This window comes from Eretmochelys imbricata, chromosome 3, assembly GCF_965152235.1.
Source record: "Eretmochelys imbricata isolate rEreImb1 chromosome 3, rEreImb1.hap1, whole genome shotgun sequence".
Lineage (NCBI taxonomy): Eukaryota > Metazoa > Chordata > Testudines > Cheloniidae > Eretmochelys > Eretmochelys imbricata.
The window spans coordinates 55,902,611-55,919,349 of record NC_135574.1 but is presented as its reverse complement, the minus strand read 5'-3'; the positions used below and the strand labels follow the sequence as shown (position 1 = coordinate 55,919,349).

The 16,739-nt window shown below is 42.6% G+C and overlaps 1 protein-coding gene across 1 annotated transcript in view; it reads left to right on the top strand.

The window, feature by feature from the left end:
• COL9A1 (collagen type IX alpha 1 chain) overlaps positions 1-15,206 on the top strand; it is a 102,535-nt gene extending 87,329 nt beyond the window's left edge. The window contains exons 34-38 of the mRNA XM_077811607.1: positions 1,880-2,026; positions 3,189-3,243; positions 5,864-6,052; positions 12,649-12,726; positions 15,001-15,206. Of these exons, the coding sequence (XP_077667733.1) occupies positions 1,880-2,026; positions 3,189-3,243; positions 5,864-6,052; positions 12,649-12,726; positions 15,001-15,185 (654 nt within the window). The 3' untranslated portion in view covers positions 15,186-15,206. The remainder of the gene's footprint in view (positions 1-1,879; positions 2,027-3,188; positions 3,244-5,863; positions 6,053-12,648; positions 12,727-15,000) is intronic.
• The last annotated feature ends 1,533 nt before the right edge of the window (positions 15,207-16,739 follow it).

Genomic DNA, 16,739 nt, shown 5'->3' with positions numbered 1-16,739 from the left:
ATTACAAAATTTCAGGCAAATGCCTACTGCCTTCCTGCAGCTCAGGTAGCTGAGATGGAAGAATGCAAGAATGCAAGACCCTTGACAGACTTGCAAACCAGACTTTGTTATTAAACATACGCAGTTTTTACTTTGGCTGCAAAGATCGGGGTTGCAAGATCCTTGCACCTTTTCGTTCAGTGCGTACAAAGAGCTGTGGCCATTAACACCGACTGCTTAATTTCGCAAAAAGAAAAGGAGGACTTGTGGCACCTTAGAGACTAACCAATTTATTTGAGCGTAAGCTTTCATGAGCTACAGCTCACTTCATCGGATGAAGTGAGCTGTAGCTCATGAAAGCTTATGCTCAAATACATGAAGTGAGCTGTAGCTCACGAAAGCTTATGCTCAAATAAATTGGTTAGTCTCTAAGGTGCCACAAGTACTCCTTTTCTTTTTGAGAATACAGACTAACACGGCTGCTATTCTGAAACCTGCTTAATTTCTGTTTCTTTGAAAAGCTAAATGATTGCAGAAAAGCTTCTTCCTTATGGTCATGAGGCTGCCGCTTAAACTTACTTTGATTACCTTTCTTCAGCGTATCTAATATTTATATTTATATAATACAAAATGGGATGCTTCCATCTTCCTTAGTTTATGGCCTTTTTGGTTCTTAGGCTACTTTTAAGTGTTTAATATTATAGGATTTGTGCAATTAATAAAAAATTAGTCTGCTTCAGGGACTCTGATTGTTAAAGTAATATAGCATTGTGGAGGTGACTACCTGGGCCTGTCAAGTGGCAGTAAAGGGCTTGTTTTACAAGCATCTCTTTCCAATCAGTTTATGGGCTGCATTGTCAGGGGAAATAATTGCTCCCCCAGATGAAGATGCTGAGGTCCTCAGAACACCGTGTGTGCTTGCTTCAGTGGCTCTGCTCTGGCACAAAGAGAACAAATTCTTGGATAACTGAACTCTCCCCTCCTAAAAAGCACATTACTTGTCTTTCTGTGCAGTGTGACTAGTCTGGGGACCTTTTATCCTTACATGTGGGTCTCACAGGACCCGACTACAGTAGCCTTTACTCACCGAGCTGAGCTTGGCCACCACAGAAAGGGCAACGCCAGCACAATGGTACTTTCCCCTTCCTTTCTTGACACTGCAGCGGCTCCTCCTTGGGAGTCCATGGGGTAAGAAGGGATGAGAGCTCTCTGTGGGATTTTTCTTCCTATGGAGGAATGTGGTGTGAGTTACTGCAGAGAAAGTCTGCAGTAAGTTACAATGCTTACCTCCTTTCTGCTGTTCTAAGGACAGATGCAGGTGAAGGGATCCTATTGGAGGAAGACATTGGGGAAAACAAGTGATAATGTGGAGGCCTAATGTCTCCATGCACAAGCCCCTTGGCTCTGAAGATCCACCCCTGATCTGTGAAGGAAGAATTATATAAGAGTTTAAACACAAGAGGTAAAATTCTAATCCTATTGGGGTCAAAAGGAGTTTTGCCATTGACTTCAGTGGGGCCAGGATTTCACCCACAGAGTTTCAACTTCCCTATGCAGGTTCACCCTGCACAGAGGAGCATCAAGATCTTAAAATAATGTGGGCTGATATGTGTAATAGAAAGTTTGATAATCCACTAGCCAACCCTTCATTTTATTCTGGATTTTAGTGCATCCCTTCCCTCGTGCTATTCCCTTTGTAACAGAAAGGATATTTTTCTTTAACAAAAGCAAAGAGTCAAACAATAGCCAATGGAATTTGACAGAGGTGGTCATCATCTTTCATAGTAAGCAATGTGAAAGCGTACGCACTGCACATGGCGTATCTGTTACTACAGAAACATAGTGTATGGCTTGTATTGCAAAAATGAGATCATACAAAGTCACTGTCTCTCATTTGTAGGTTGGTAACCCTGGTGAGCCTGGCCTTCGCGGACCTGAAGGAGGTCGTGGACTGCCTGGCATAGAAGGGCTACGAGGCTCACCTGGACCTCGCGGTTTGCAAGGTGAACAAGGTGCTCCAGGTCTGCCTGGCAGCCAGGGTCCAGCAGTAAGTGCTATTTTTATATTACACAGATTTTTCTGTCTCTCAAACACCACATACAACAAGGTATGTAGTTATAACAGAGATGTGTTTGCTGCTGGCGGGTTGGAGACCTGCGCATGAAGCCCAGGTGACTTCAGACACCCCACACAATCTGAAATACACTTTTCCTTTGTAGGTGGTAGATCTACTGAAAAGAATCTGGGGGCGATAATGGATCACAAATTGAATATGAGTCAACAGTGTGATGCAGTTATGAGAAAGGCTAATATCATTCTGGGGTGTGTTAGCAGGAGGGTCATATGTAAGACACGGGAGGTAATTGTCCCAATCTACTTGGTACTGCTGAAGCATCAGGTGAAGTACTATGTCCAATTCTGGGTATCACATTTAAGAGAGATGTGGACAAACTGAAGAGAATCCAAAAGACAACAACAAAAACTATAAGATTTAGAAAACCTGGCCTGTGAAGAAAGGTTAAAACAAACTGGGCATGTTTAGTTTTGAGAAAAGAGGATGGGGGGGAGGGGTAATCTGATAAGTCTTCAAATATGTTAAAGGCTGTAATAAAGAGGACTGTGATCAATTGTTCTCCATGTCCATTGAAGGTAGGACAAGAAGTAATGGGCTTAATCTGAGCTAGGGTGATTTAGGTTAGATATTAGGAAAACTTTCTAACTCTAAGGAAGTTAATTTCTGGAACAGGCTTCGAAGGGAGATAGTGGAATTCCCATCATTGGAGGTTTTAGAATTGGACAGACACTTGTCAGGGATGGTCTAGGTTTATCTGATCCTGCCCCACTGCAGGGGATGGACTTGTCTTCTCAAGGTCCCTTCCAGCCCCATATTACTATGATTCATGTGACACTTGGCTACAGTGTAGTAATCCCACATATCTGAACAGCTGGAACCTATGTACTCAATCTGCAGCCTGACTTTTCCTATTCATGTTCTCATGCTGCATGCCTTCCTGTGGTATGTGTGTGTATCAAGATCACAAAAGTGGTTCATACACAGATACTCCCATTGACTTCAGTGGGACTAGTCACAGGTGTAAGGCTGAAGGACTGGAACTTCTATCATTAGCCAGCCAGAGTCTTAATTGCATCATTCTCATTTTATAAATAACTACTGTATATTAACTGCTATTAAATATTTTTTATCTCAGGGTAGAGAGCCAACAGATCAGCACATTAAACAGGTCTGCATGAGAGTCATGCAAGGTAAATAATTGCAATGTTTAATCTTTCTTATGCATTTAAAGCAGGGGTGTCAAACACCAGTCTGCTGGTTGGATACAGCCTCCTTGATGTATTAGTATGATCCATTTGACATATTCAGATTCTGCAGAATCTAAGCTTTGATTTTTCTTTTTAACCTCCTGGTTGCAAAGATAATCTTCCAGTATGAAGCAAGTTTAATCCAGAGTCCACAGAGAACCTAGAACAATCACTCCTGTTCCATTTATTTTAAGGGGGTGTTCCATCAAAAGCCTGATGATGGCATTTTAAATGTGACCATTAACTATTTGATTGCTGATCATTTTATCAGAAAGAATAAGGGAGGAGTGGGAGTAAAGCACATAGAAAGGCAGGAACTGGGAATTGCTGCAAGGAAGAAAATGCAAAGGGAAAAAAAGAGGTGACACAAAGGAGAGGGATAGAGAAGGGGAAGGAAGAGAAATAAAGACCAGAAATAGTAGTGGTCCTAAAGTTGAGTATATTTTCCCACTAAGAGATATTCACTGTGACAAAAGCTATTGAGCAAAGTGTAAACAACTGTGACAACATATAATTATTACACAAAGGCCATCCTATGCCCTTGATCTTTATGCAAACTCTGTACTGTCTTCAGAGCTCAGCTGTGGACTGTGTGTGCTTCAAAAGCTGTAATGTTTATTAAAAATGGAATTTGTCCCCATATACAGAATGAGTTTGATCTCCCTGGGGTAAAGGAAGTAGAATTTGGATGAGTTCAGCACACTCTTTCTTGGATTGAATGCTTTCCAATGAAGATAACCAATAAAAGACACATTTCCCTCACTTACACCTTGTGCAATACCATTGATGGATGCAGGGACTGTGAAAATTTAAATGGAGAAAAATAGAAAAAAATCCCACATTAAAATAACCAGTGATATTATCCATCAAAGTTATAAAGAAAATAAAAATCAAATTCTGCCAAACCTGTTTATATGTCAGGAATTTGCATCTCTATTTATTAAATTGGAGAGTGGATTAAATTATGGTTTGAAAAAAATGTCATGGTAGGCCAGATGCTGCAGTCTAACAGATACCCTCAGTGCGGGACCCAAATGTCAAGGTGGGGAGGAAAGGCAGCTTTTAAGCCACCTTTACATTAACCTGATTCTGGGGCTGGCTAGACGCTGGTCCCGCTCCCAGTGTAAGAGCAGCCTCAGAGCTGCTCTGACTTGCTCCCAGATGCCCACAGCCCATGGAACTTTTCCATCAGCCAAGGTTAGCCAGAGCAGAGCAGTGCTTCATACACTCTTCCTTTCCCCAGATAAGCCATCCCCCCACCCCAGTCCATAGAAGAGGGGAAGAGAGGTGGCTTAGAGCTACTATGCTGGCTTTACATGTCCTGCAGATCCCACTTACACAATGGAAATCCCCAGGCAGCTATTTAAGCAGCCAGATCTTAGGAGAGGATCCAGCTCTCTATCCACAATGGATATTGATTAGTAAAAATTTTAAAACAAGAGCTGGAGAACAGCCTCTCATGGGAACCCTCTCCCCCCAGGAGAAATCACTGTCATGATCCCCTCACAGACTTCTTCCACTATGGTCCCATTGGAGGAGGGGTTACTATCTCTGCCCTCCCCTGTGGAGCAAAAAGAAAAGGAGTACTTGCGGCACCTTAGAGACTAACCAATCTATTTGAGCATAAGCTTTCGTGAGCTACAGCTCACTTCATCGGATGCATACTGTGGAAAATACAGAAGATGTTTGTTTTTATACACACAAATCATGAAAAAATGGGTGTTTATCACTACAGGCACAGATCCCTGTAGAGTCTTGTAGCCAACTGCATAGACCATCTGCCATGGCTGCCCCAAAGCCTGTATTATCCTTTTTTGCAGACTCTCCTTACATCTGGGAGGGGACAATGTTTATCCCCTCATACCAACTCCTGCCTAGGCCCCAGCCTTCCCTATCGAGGTTTCAGGACCCCCAGAGTGTCCTCTGCAGGTGGGAGCAACTGTGCCAAGGGGTTGTCTGGGCCTTCCTACTTTAGCATTTAGGAGCTGCTCTCTGTAATTACCTCGTGTGCCATGTCTTGACTTAGCGTTATATGTAGGCTGATATATTTCTTCCTTATTTGGGTATTCTTTCTATGCCATTCTTTTTGAGGCCAGATCCTAACATTAACTATAGTAAATTGAAATCCACCCACTCTTTAAAGAGACACTCTTATTTTCTATTTTATTAATTTTACATATAGACATTTTACAATGTGTATAATTTATTTAGATCATTTTAGATTCTCACAGCCACAAAATGTTTTGAATGTGAGGTTCAAAAGGCACAAGTCACTACTTTGTAGGGTATGTACATAGTAAGCAGCTTGCTACGGACAGCACTGGCTCACGGAAGCCTCCTGTGTCATGGCTTATGGAAATGCCCTGTAGAAACATTGTATGATGTCATGCCTCACCCTTCTCTAATACCTTCCATGGTACAGTATTTGCTGTATGTCAGCTATCCTTTTTCCTTAGTGACAATCAAATACAAAATGCTCTTTACACGCTTGGGAAAGCCACTTATTGCTCAGCTAACTTAGGGTCTGTCTCTTAATTTCTCCCTTCCTGTTTCTTTCTTACAGAACAGCTTGCTCAGCTAGCAGCCAGCCTTAGGAGGCCTGAATCAGGTGTTACAGGTCTTCCAGGTCGACCTGGACCTCCAGGTGCTCCCGGATCTCCTGGCGAAAATGGCTTTCCAGGACAGATTGGACCCCGTGGTTTGCCAGGTCTTAAAGGTCCTCCTGGTGAGATTGGTTTTAAAGGTCCAAAAGGTAAGAGAAGCTGTAATAGGCTTTTTAATTTGTCGAACATAAATGCCTCCTGCTTTTTGGTAAGGTCACTTACTTATTATATGGAATCAAATCACACTGAAGTGATGCTGACATTACAAGGAACTAAATTAATCAACACAGAGTATGGCCTCATGAGTTGTCCGGGTCATAAAGCTTTGAGCACTTTCAAGTCAACAATAAGGAAAGAAAAAATTAGAGACTTAAATTCAGACACTTTGCAGGCAGAGAAAGGAGGTTACAGCATTAATCCTAAAATCAAAATGCTAAGCCAGGGGCGGCCAACCTGAGCCTGAGAAGGACCCAGAATTTACCAATGTACATTGCCAAGAGCCACAGTAATATGTCAGCAGCCCCCCATTCGCTCCCCACACTTCAACCTGCAGCGCCTCCTGCCACTGGCAGCCCCACCAATCAGTGCCTCCCACCCCCTCCCCACACCTTCTGCAATCAGCTGTTATGGGGTGCTCAGGAGGCTCTGGTGGGGAGGGGGGAAGATCGAGGGCATGGCAGAGCAGGGGGTTGAGCACTCCCTAGCACATTGGAAAGTTAGCATGTATAACTCCAGCCCTGGAGTCAGCGCCTATGCAAGGAGCCATATATTAACTCATGAAGAGCTGCATGCGGCTCTGGAACCACAGGTTGGCCACCCCTGTACTAAGCCTTGAGTTCTAGTGTCTCTGGGTACGTCTAGACTGCAAAAAAGCCTTCTGTGGCAGCAAGTCTCTGAGCCTAGGTCTACGGAGTCTGGCTCATGGGACTCAAGATATGGCACTAAAAATAGCAGTGAATATGTTCTCACTTGGGCTTGAGCTCAGGTTCTGAGACCCACCCTCCTCGCTACATTTCACAGCCCGGCTGGAAACATCTCATTGCTATTTTTAGTGCCGTAGCATGAGCCCCAGGCTGTATACCCAGCCTCTGAGATTTGCTGCTGCTGGTGGTATTTTGCAGCATAGACATAATCTCTGAGGCATAGAAAGATAAAGGGCTGAGAGACTAAGGGTCAAATTTTTAAAGGTATTTAGGGGCCTAGTGGGATTTTCAAAAGCATTGAGGCACCTAACACCCAGAAGCTTAGGTAGTTTTGAAAATCCCACTAGGCCCCTAAATACCTTTAAATCTCTGGCCCTAAATGACTTGCCTAAAATCACGTAAGCCTCAGTTCAGCAAAGCATTTGGTCTTAAATCCAACCCTAGTCATCCAGTCACTTAAGCAATGTACTTTAAATTAATCACATGCTTAACTGCTGTGCTGATTAGGGATGGACTTCTGAATTGGGGCCATCATGAATAAATGGCAGGGTCCTGCCTCTTAGTTAATTCCAAGAACCCCCCTCACACCCATTTACTGTATCTCTTCCCCCACCCAGTGTGTGTCCACACTAGTGGTAGCTAATACATGGTAAAATCCTAGGGTGGACAAAGCAGCTTGGCATTTCACACGTTATCAAGTTGAGATAAACAGTAGGAAGGAGAACTCACAGGAAAATGCATTTTTTTTTTCCTAGTGAAGACAAAGCCTCACAGTCTTCTCTCTTTTATTTACCTAGTCATGTTACATCTGCTTCGTTTTTACCATGCCTCCAGTATGTTCATCCTGCAGCTCACACAGATGGTGCTCTTTGTCTGCTGATACTCCCTCTGAATGTAAAGCCAGCCATGTTTCATCAACAAACATCACTTATTCATTAAACTTTACAGTAGTATCAGCCTATCGTTCTAAATCCATCAGATCTCTTAGCTTATGTCAAGGTTCCTCCCCCACTCTGAACTCTAGGGTACAAATGTGGGGACCTGCATGAAAAAACTCCTAAGCTTATCTTTACCAGCTTAGGTCAAAACTTCCCCAAGGTACAAAATATTCCACCCGTTGTCCTTGGATTGGCCGCTACCACCACCAAACTAATACTGGTTACTGGGGAAGAGCTGTTTGGATGCGTCTTTCCCCCCAAAATACTTCCCAAAACCTTGCACCCCACTTCCTGGACAAGGTTTGGTAAAAAGCCTCACCAATTTGCCTAGGTGACTACAGACCCAGATCCTTGGATCTTAAGAACAATGAACAATCCTCCCAACACTTGCACCCCCCTTTCCTGGGAAATGTTGGATAAAAAGCCTCACCAATTTGCATAGGTGACCACAGACCCAAACCCTTGGATCTGAGAACAATGAAAAAGCATTCAGTTTTCTTACAAGAAGACTTTTAATAAAAATAGAAGTAAATAGAAATAAAGAAATTCCCCCTGTAAAATCAGGATGGTAGATATCTTACAGGGTAATTAGATTAAAAAACATAGAGAACCCCTCTAGGCAAAACCTTAAGTTACAAAAAAGATACACAGACGGAAATAGTTATTCTATTCAGCACAATTCTTTTCTCAGCCATTTAAAGAAATCATAATCTAACACATACCTAGCCAGATTACTTACTAAAAGTTCTAAGACTCCATTCCTGGTCTATCCCCGGCAGAAAACCAGTATATAGACAGACCCACAGACCCGTTGTTTCTCTCCCTCCTCCCAGCTTTTGAAAGTATCTTGTCTCCTCATTGGTCATTTTGGTCAGGTGCCAGTGAGGTTACCTTTAGCTTCTTAACCCTTTACAGGTGAGAGGAGCTTTCCCCTGGCCAGTAGGGATTTCAAAGGGGTTTACCCTTCCCTTTATATTTATGACAGCTTACAACCGATGGACAAATCTTCCTTATTGTTTTGCAATAATAATCAAATAAATTCTACATTCAGCACCATTGCACTGTACATTGCAAAACCTATTGATCCTTTGAAAAGGTGAAATCTGTGTTAAGGAATTGGCTTACCCAATGTATTACAAATCTTTATTTAATCTAAATTAATAATTTGTTGTTCCTGACAGGGGGTTTTGCCTTCAGAGGATGGTTGGGGGAAATTTTCTGCAAAACTGGAGTACTCATTTCTATTTCCAGCCAGCAGTGTTTTTTTTTCCCTTCTCATTCTTGAATAAGGGCAGCAACAGTGTCCTTTTAAAAATTCTGTTCCCTTGCAAAACCCTCCGGGCAACAGGATTGGAGTGTTAGTTGTTGTCAAAAGCAAAATCATATAAAACGCTGATGAGAGGTACAGTATACAAGGAAAACACAAACTTTAATTACACTGGTGCTAGAGAGCTGCAGCTACATTAATGTAGGAATTGCGCAAGGAATTATTTTCAGGAAATTCTATGGCCTGTGTTATGTAGGAGGTCAGACAAGATGATCACAGTGGTCCCTTCTGGCCTAGGAATCTATGAATATATAATATAGTCTCACCCACATTTTCTTCTTACAAAGCAGAAAAAAAAAAGAGGCACAAAGGTTCACATGCTGAACACTCTTACTTGTCCAAAAATGTAATGATAAAATACAAGAAAGAAAATACAAGAAAGAAAAGTTTAAGCACAAACAATAAATGAAAAACAGCAACTAGAAAAAGCAACTTCCTATAACACCATGCTTCCATGTTACCCTCTAAATACATCAGTGATAGTATATGTCCTATCCCATGCAAGAGTTTTTGTAGCAAAGAGTGTTTTTTAGGCTGTTAAAACAGCCATCACTTGAAATGGTGTACATTTGTCAGTAACTGAAACCTTACAGAAAGGTTTCTTTGCACGTAATGGTCAGGTAATATTTCCCCACTCTTGAATGCAAGAGAACTAGGGTAGGAAAGTGAGATAAGTGCAGGGAAAGCTGCTGCAGAGGCTTCAGTGAAACCTAAACAACTGGAATTGCAGGAGCATTTTGATGTTGTTTGTTTAGGGGAGCTATCTGAGACATTTCTACTTTGGCACCTAGATACGAAGGTGATCAGTGCCTTAGAAACACAGATAAATACTAGGTGCTTCTGATCTTGCTAGTTTGGCTTTGGAAGATGGAAAGAGTTTTTAACTGCTGTCAAGGAAAAAACAATTCTGCAGAAGAATTACATGCTGCTGTTGATCTGAACTAAATACACAGTATGCCTCTGAACGTGATAATCCCTGCCTTCTAGCACTATTTTATTAATAAATGCCAAAAGAGTACATGGTGTTCTGCAGCAGGCAGACTGTGCCAAACAAATAACAGGTCCCTGCTCTGAGAATCAGTGTTACCATCTGAATGCACAGTGGTGACCGAAAGGTTATAGAAACAAACAAAGATGCGGTTCTGAATGCAGGGGGAAAAGTGAGGACGGGGAAGGTATAGTTGGGAGCTATTTGCAGAGAGGTGAACCCATGGGATTGGAAGAGGTCACCCAGAGAAAAGAAATGAGGTCCAAGCAGGGTCACCAAGTATTATGGAGCCATAGAAGAGCACGCTAAAAGAATAGTCAGAAAGGCAAGAGCACAATGCAATGGAAATCTGCAAGGAGAGTGTGTGAGGAGTGATCAGCTATGTCAAGGGTTAAGAAGATCGGGTCTGAAGGAGGAGGTCTTTAGTGAGAGCAACTTTGGTGGAATGAAGGAAGCCACAAAGGGAAATTCAGTAGAAAGCCACATTTAAGCAGGTCAGAAAGAAAACTGGAAGAAAATTATCAGAGGGTGCAGCTGAAAATGATACACTCAGGAGTTTAGTGCAAAGAGCAGAGGCGTGTGTCTATAACTGGAAGTAAACACTATTCCAAAATTTGCAGTCGTTAGGAGTACTAAAATATATATAGGTTACATGACATCGAGGCTCCCTGCTGCTGTAATTACCAGGACAGGGTTAATCTCCAAGTGGCCTGGGCAGCTGCAATCTTCTCTGAAATTTAGAGATAGCAGCTTCCTCCTGTAGCACACATTCACCATCCTCAATGCATCCTCAAACGTGTGCTATCTCAACAGCATCAGCTCAAGTGACTTCCCAAGAAGTTGCTGCTTTGTCCTTTCTAACTAAGTGATAATTGGCTATTCAGTCAAACTCACCATACAGGCTGTAGGGAGTTAGGACCATGAAAAGAAAAGAAACCACTGTAGTTTTTATTCTAAACTTTCTCAAACATTATTAGATTTATACTTCAAGGGCTAAACTACTAACTTTCTACCAGCTGCAGAATGCCAAGGGACTGCATAGGTCTCTTCAAAAGAGGATGAAAGAATCTACAAAGATTCTATATGGGGTGGACAGCATTTAATCCAGATGGCCAAAGTAGCAAAGATTTTAAAAGCTCCCAATCAAAGGTGAAAGTAATCATAAATTCTTACCGGTACGGGGGCTGGCTCTGGCTCCCGGAAAGGGTGGAACTGGAGGGGTCAGCCTCCCCTAGCCAGCCCATCTGCACTGCCTGGCCCCTGCCACCCGGGGCTCCAGTGGCAATTTAAAAGGACCCGGGCTCTGGCTGTTGCTGCAGGAGTGGCAGCGGTGGCTGGGAGCCCTGGGCCCTTTTAAATTACCACCCCAGGGCAGCTGCCCTTTTGCCCCTCCACCCCCCACTTGACGGCTGTGCTTTAACGTTGTTGCCCCTTCCTGCCCCCCATTGGCGGCAGAGACCCTACCGGCAGGGCCACCGATGGAAGGAGGGGGAAGGGGCAGCAACATTAAAGCGCTGCCATGGCAGCAATTTAATGTGGGCTACTTACGGGCCGGTACTGGCTTCTTACTGGTGCGCCGTAGCAGCCCACCCCTGCTCCCACTGTTTTTTAAGGGAATTCTCCCTCTTCTTTGTTCAAAGCAGTGTATGAAACAGATTTTGAAGGAAGGCTGTGACTCTACTAAAGGAAAATCTAATTGAGCTTCTTTCTTTTCTACAGTATCTAATCCTAATGTCTACTGCACCATGACTGTACTTTCGATGTCAAGAGAAGAAACTCCTCCTTTTCTAAATCCCTTATTCTTTCAGGTGCCTAACACCCAGTCTGGATGTCAGAGAACATTCTAATAAGAATGGGCTTCTTTTTCTCCTGCCCTAGGATGTGGAGCCAGGAGATCCAAAGCAGCCATGCACAAACCAACTCAGGACTCAGCACCTGAGAACAATTGTACTTTGTAGCCCAGCTCATGTAACCTAATAAGGCCCCTACACCAGCTACTTCAGCCTTTCCCCCAGAATTGCTTGCCTGTTTTGTCCTTCATGTTTTGGTTTTGACTAGAGTCTCTCAAGTTATATTGGGTGGCACTATATGAAACATAGTATAACCCAATTGTCAGCGTAGGGAAAATGTTTTTTTTAATGTGTCTGCCCTTGAGTGTAACCGTTATGGATAGTAATATGCTGAATCCACTTTGAATTTTTACAGGAATATAATTCACTGTTGTTTGCAGTGTTGCTGTAGTCAAGCTGGTCTCAGGATATTAGATGAGTTGGGTGAGGTAATATATTTTATTGGACCAGCAACTCTGGATGAGAGGGACAAGCTTTCGAGCTACACAGACCTGAAGAAGAGCTCTGTGTAGCTTGGAAGCTTTTCTCTTTTACCAGCAGAAGTTGCAAAGAATGTAAGTCAGGCCACCACTCAGACCTGCTTGCGCTGCACCTCACCAAGTGAGTCCTCTGCAAAACTCCCCTTCTCAAAGAGTCAGTTGTCCTGATAGTTAAACGCCTTGAGGTAGAAAAAACTGCTTTGCACAGACTGTGAATGACATTTCACTAATTTACCTCAGGTGAAGCTGGTGAAAAGGGGGAGAGAGGATTTCCAGGCAGAGGACCCAAAGGCTTACCTGGAACAACAGGTCTTCCAGGTAAATATTCAAGGGTGTATGGAGGTGATAAGAGGAATATATAAGGGGGGAAGGTGGGGAGGAACTGACATTATTATTTTGAAAAAATTCAAGTGTAGGCATTTGTTAAGGAATCAGCTGTATGTCTGTATTTTTATATTGTATAGAAACAGTTACACTGTTATGAACAAGAATTATCATCATAGTAAGAGAAATGGGCCTGGGCCTTATCCTGTTACCATTGAAGTCAATGACAAAACTCCCATTGGTTTCAAAGGCATCAGGATTGGGACCAGTGTGTGTAAATCAAAAAATGTCAGATATGCAATTCCCATAATGACAATCACAAAAAATGAAAGAATCCTACCCATCAGCAACAGTGGAGTCCTCAAAGCCTCCGTTTACAATTCTGGGCCTTCAAATTACAATTCTTCTTTACTTTTGTGGTCATTAATGGCCATGTTGTGTCACAGAATTCCAGAACCCAGATTTATGCTCATAAATGTAACACAACTGCCCTCTAGTGGTTAAATGAAGAAGTACATTCATTTTCAATATAAGGAGTTCTGACTCCCACACATTTCTGAGTGCAGTAACTCCTCACTTAAAGTCGTCCCGGTTAACGTTGTTTCGTTGTTATGTTGCTGATCAATTAGGGAACATGCTCATTTAAAGTTGTGCAACGCTCCCTTATAACATTGTTTGGCAGCTGTCTTCTTTGTCCACTGCTTGCAGGAAGAGCAGCCCATTGCAGCTAGCTGGTGGGGGCTTGGAACCAGGGTGGGCTGGCAGCCTCCCTATCACTCCCCTAAGTTCCCTGTGTGGCAGCAGCCCAGCAGTCTATTAATTGCCTGCACTTCGGCTGTCCCTGCCATGTGCTGCTCCTGCCCTCTGCCTTGGAGCTGGCCCCCAAGCCTCCTGCTTGCTGGGGGGAAGGGGGCGGGAGAGAAGATGGGGGCTAATGTCAGGGTGTCCCCCTCCCCCTTGCTCCTGCACCCCACTTACCCCATCTCCACAGAGCAAGTGGGGGACACAACAGGGCTCAGGACAGAGGGAGCTTGCTGGCAGAAGCTGCTGTCTCAAATGGTGATCTACTTAAAAAGGCAATGTACTCAGAGTGGGGTCAGCAATGCACATCTCTCTCGCACACAGGGTGTGTGTCTCTGTCTCTCTCTGCCACGCTGTCTCCCCTCCCTCCCTTTGTGCTGCCTTGTAGAGTGTGAGGCTACATTAACAACAATGTGTTAACCCTTGAGGGCTCAGCTGCTCTAGTTCATCATTTTGCAGCAAGGCATTCCCTGGGAAATATCCCACCCTCGTCCACCCTCTGACTTCACCACCTCAATCAGGCTTCACAATCATCATTGCTGTGTACAGTATTAAATTGTTTGTTTAAAACTTATACTCTGTGTGTGTGTGTGTGTGTGTGTGTGTGTGTGTGTGTGTGTATATATATATGTAGTCTTTTGTCTGGTGAAAAAAAATTCCCCGGAACCTAAACCCCCCTATCTACATTAATTCTTATGGGGAAATTGGATTAGCTTAACATTATTTCGCTTAAAGTCACATTTTTCAGGACCATAACTACAACGTTAAGCGAGGAGTTACTGTATATATATGGATAGAAGCTAATGAATGTCCTTCTCTGTGTAACAAGGATAATAATTTCACTTATTAGCAAACACAGATGTTTTGGATGTCTGAAAACCTCAGTTTATATAATATAAATGTACCACTGGAAGAAACTTACAGGAATTGCTTATTATTTCATCAATCCATTGACAATTTAAGGAGAAATACATAAAAATGCATCTTGCTACTCAACACATCTGCACCCTGTGTACTGGGAGTCACATCTGACTAAAGGACACAATATTTTTGTAGTGCTTTTTATTCCTGTTAGCTGTATTGAGTTAATAGCCTGGATTCTATCCTTCTTGTGCATAATCAACAGAATTGTTCACTAGGTTCTAATCATTAACACTGCAACACTGTTGATGGCAGTGGAGCTGGACAGAGGTAACTGTGGGGAGAATTTGTCCTATAGAAACTTTATTGCTTGTAATACGTGAGAACCCAGCCAAGCTCAGGTTGAGTTTGGAGGGATGGCTGATAGAGAAACATCTCTTAATGTGTAAAGGGAACACATTTTATATAGAACTCACAGACAGTAAACATGGAAAGCCATTTTCACAGTCACTTTTAAGAACAAAACCAAACTTTAAATAAAACAATGATCCACATTTTATACCTGCCATGTAGTGCGTCTGTTTACATATATGTCCATTCTTCCAGGTGAACCCGGCAAACCCAGTTATGGAAGGGAAGGCCGTGATGGTGAACGAGGCCCACCAGGAGTGGCTGGTCAGCCTGGGGTACCTGGTCCTCCAGGTCCTGCTGGTCCTCCGGGATATTGTGAGCCATCATCTTGCACAGTGCAAGCTGGACAGAGAGCTGGTAAGAACGTGAAAGGGCCATGAAAGTGCAATGCAAGTGCTGTGAAACATTAGTATCAGTTTATTCTCTGCACGTACAGCTGACAATAAAAAAAATGGAGGAAAACCCTACCAAACGAGAAGGAGAAACCTAGCATCCAAGGCTTCAATAGGACATACAAACAATGTGTTTAAAGTATGTTCTTACAAAAAGGCAACCAAATTTAGAATGATGGTGCTTACAAAACTACACAGGCAAGACCCTTTGGCTCTCTCTTCCCCTTGGAGATAACAAGGCAGTTGTCTTAAACCAATTTATTTTTAAAATAAATAAAGCCCTTTCCCAGTCACTTCTTTCCCCTCTCCCTTTCCCTCCCATGTGATGTACAGTGATGTACTGTGTCTTAGGGCATCAACTAAATAAAAAAGACAGAATGGTTTGTTTATCTCAGTTGTAGCTGTTACTTTTTTTGATACACTTGTAAAATAAATTCCATGGAGCTGAACTGAACTAATCAGATCATCTCAGCTACGTTCATTTCACCATGTGTATGTGTTGTACAATGTATACTAAGCCTCTATCTCCAATCACTGTGATTTAAATTGTACAAACATGGCTGCCAGACCTTTCCTGTAAAAACATGCCACACTGACTACTTTGTATGCTGTAAATCTCTGTAAATGTGTGATCACTGGGTTATCATGAATACGTCATGTACAACAACCTTTATACATAATGCCGGTTTTCATTTTTGCCTCCAATTTGTGTTGAGTCCCCACTTTTATATGAAGCCTGCTCCTTCTCAGGTCCTTCTACGTGAAATCAAAGTAAGAAGGCAAGAAGCCACTGTGAAGGGAATTTTAATAGCCAGAAATAAATGAGTTTGAGATTATTTATTTTAAAAGTCTAAAGTGACATCTCTGGTTGTACAAAAGGAAGAAATAAATCATATTTCTTAACCCCTTGCATGTTTTTGTATGAATGGTCATATACATGACAATTAAAAGAAATAGTTCAGGTAGAGTCTATCCCATAGAGACATCCCTGTTTCCCTTTTCTATTACAACGCCATTGCTAGAGAAAAATGTGCAATGTGGATATTTTTGTTTCTCTCTAGTGTGTAAATTAAAGTGTGTGTGTTTTGGAATATAGAACTTCTCTAACATTTCCTCTCTTGAGACAGAAATAAAACTGTCCTGATTTAATGCTTTTTTCCCCTGTTGCCATTAGTTTCCAAATAATTTTAAAATCTACACCTGGGTACAAGTGCCACAGATATTAATGTCTTCCAGTTCTTCACTTTTTTTGCTTATGCTTAAAATTCTTCACATTTTTGTGACAGGAAATAAAAATGATTGGGGGGGGGGGGGAATCAGTCAACTAAGTTGTAAGGGTTTTGCCCAGAAAAGGCAAACAAGATCAGTGTGTGTGGCGGGGGAGGAGAGGAGGGGAATCCTGAAATAAAATGTACTTGAAACACTTTCACTTGATGGGACTGTACATTAAAGCTCAACATATTTCTGAGTAATTCCTCTGAGGGCAGTAATGAAATTAATACCTACCAGAACAATGGCAACCAGAGCACCTTCCCACCTCCA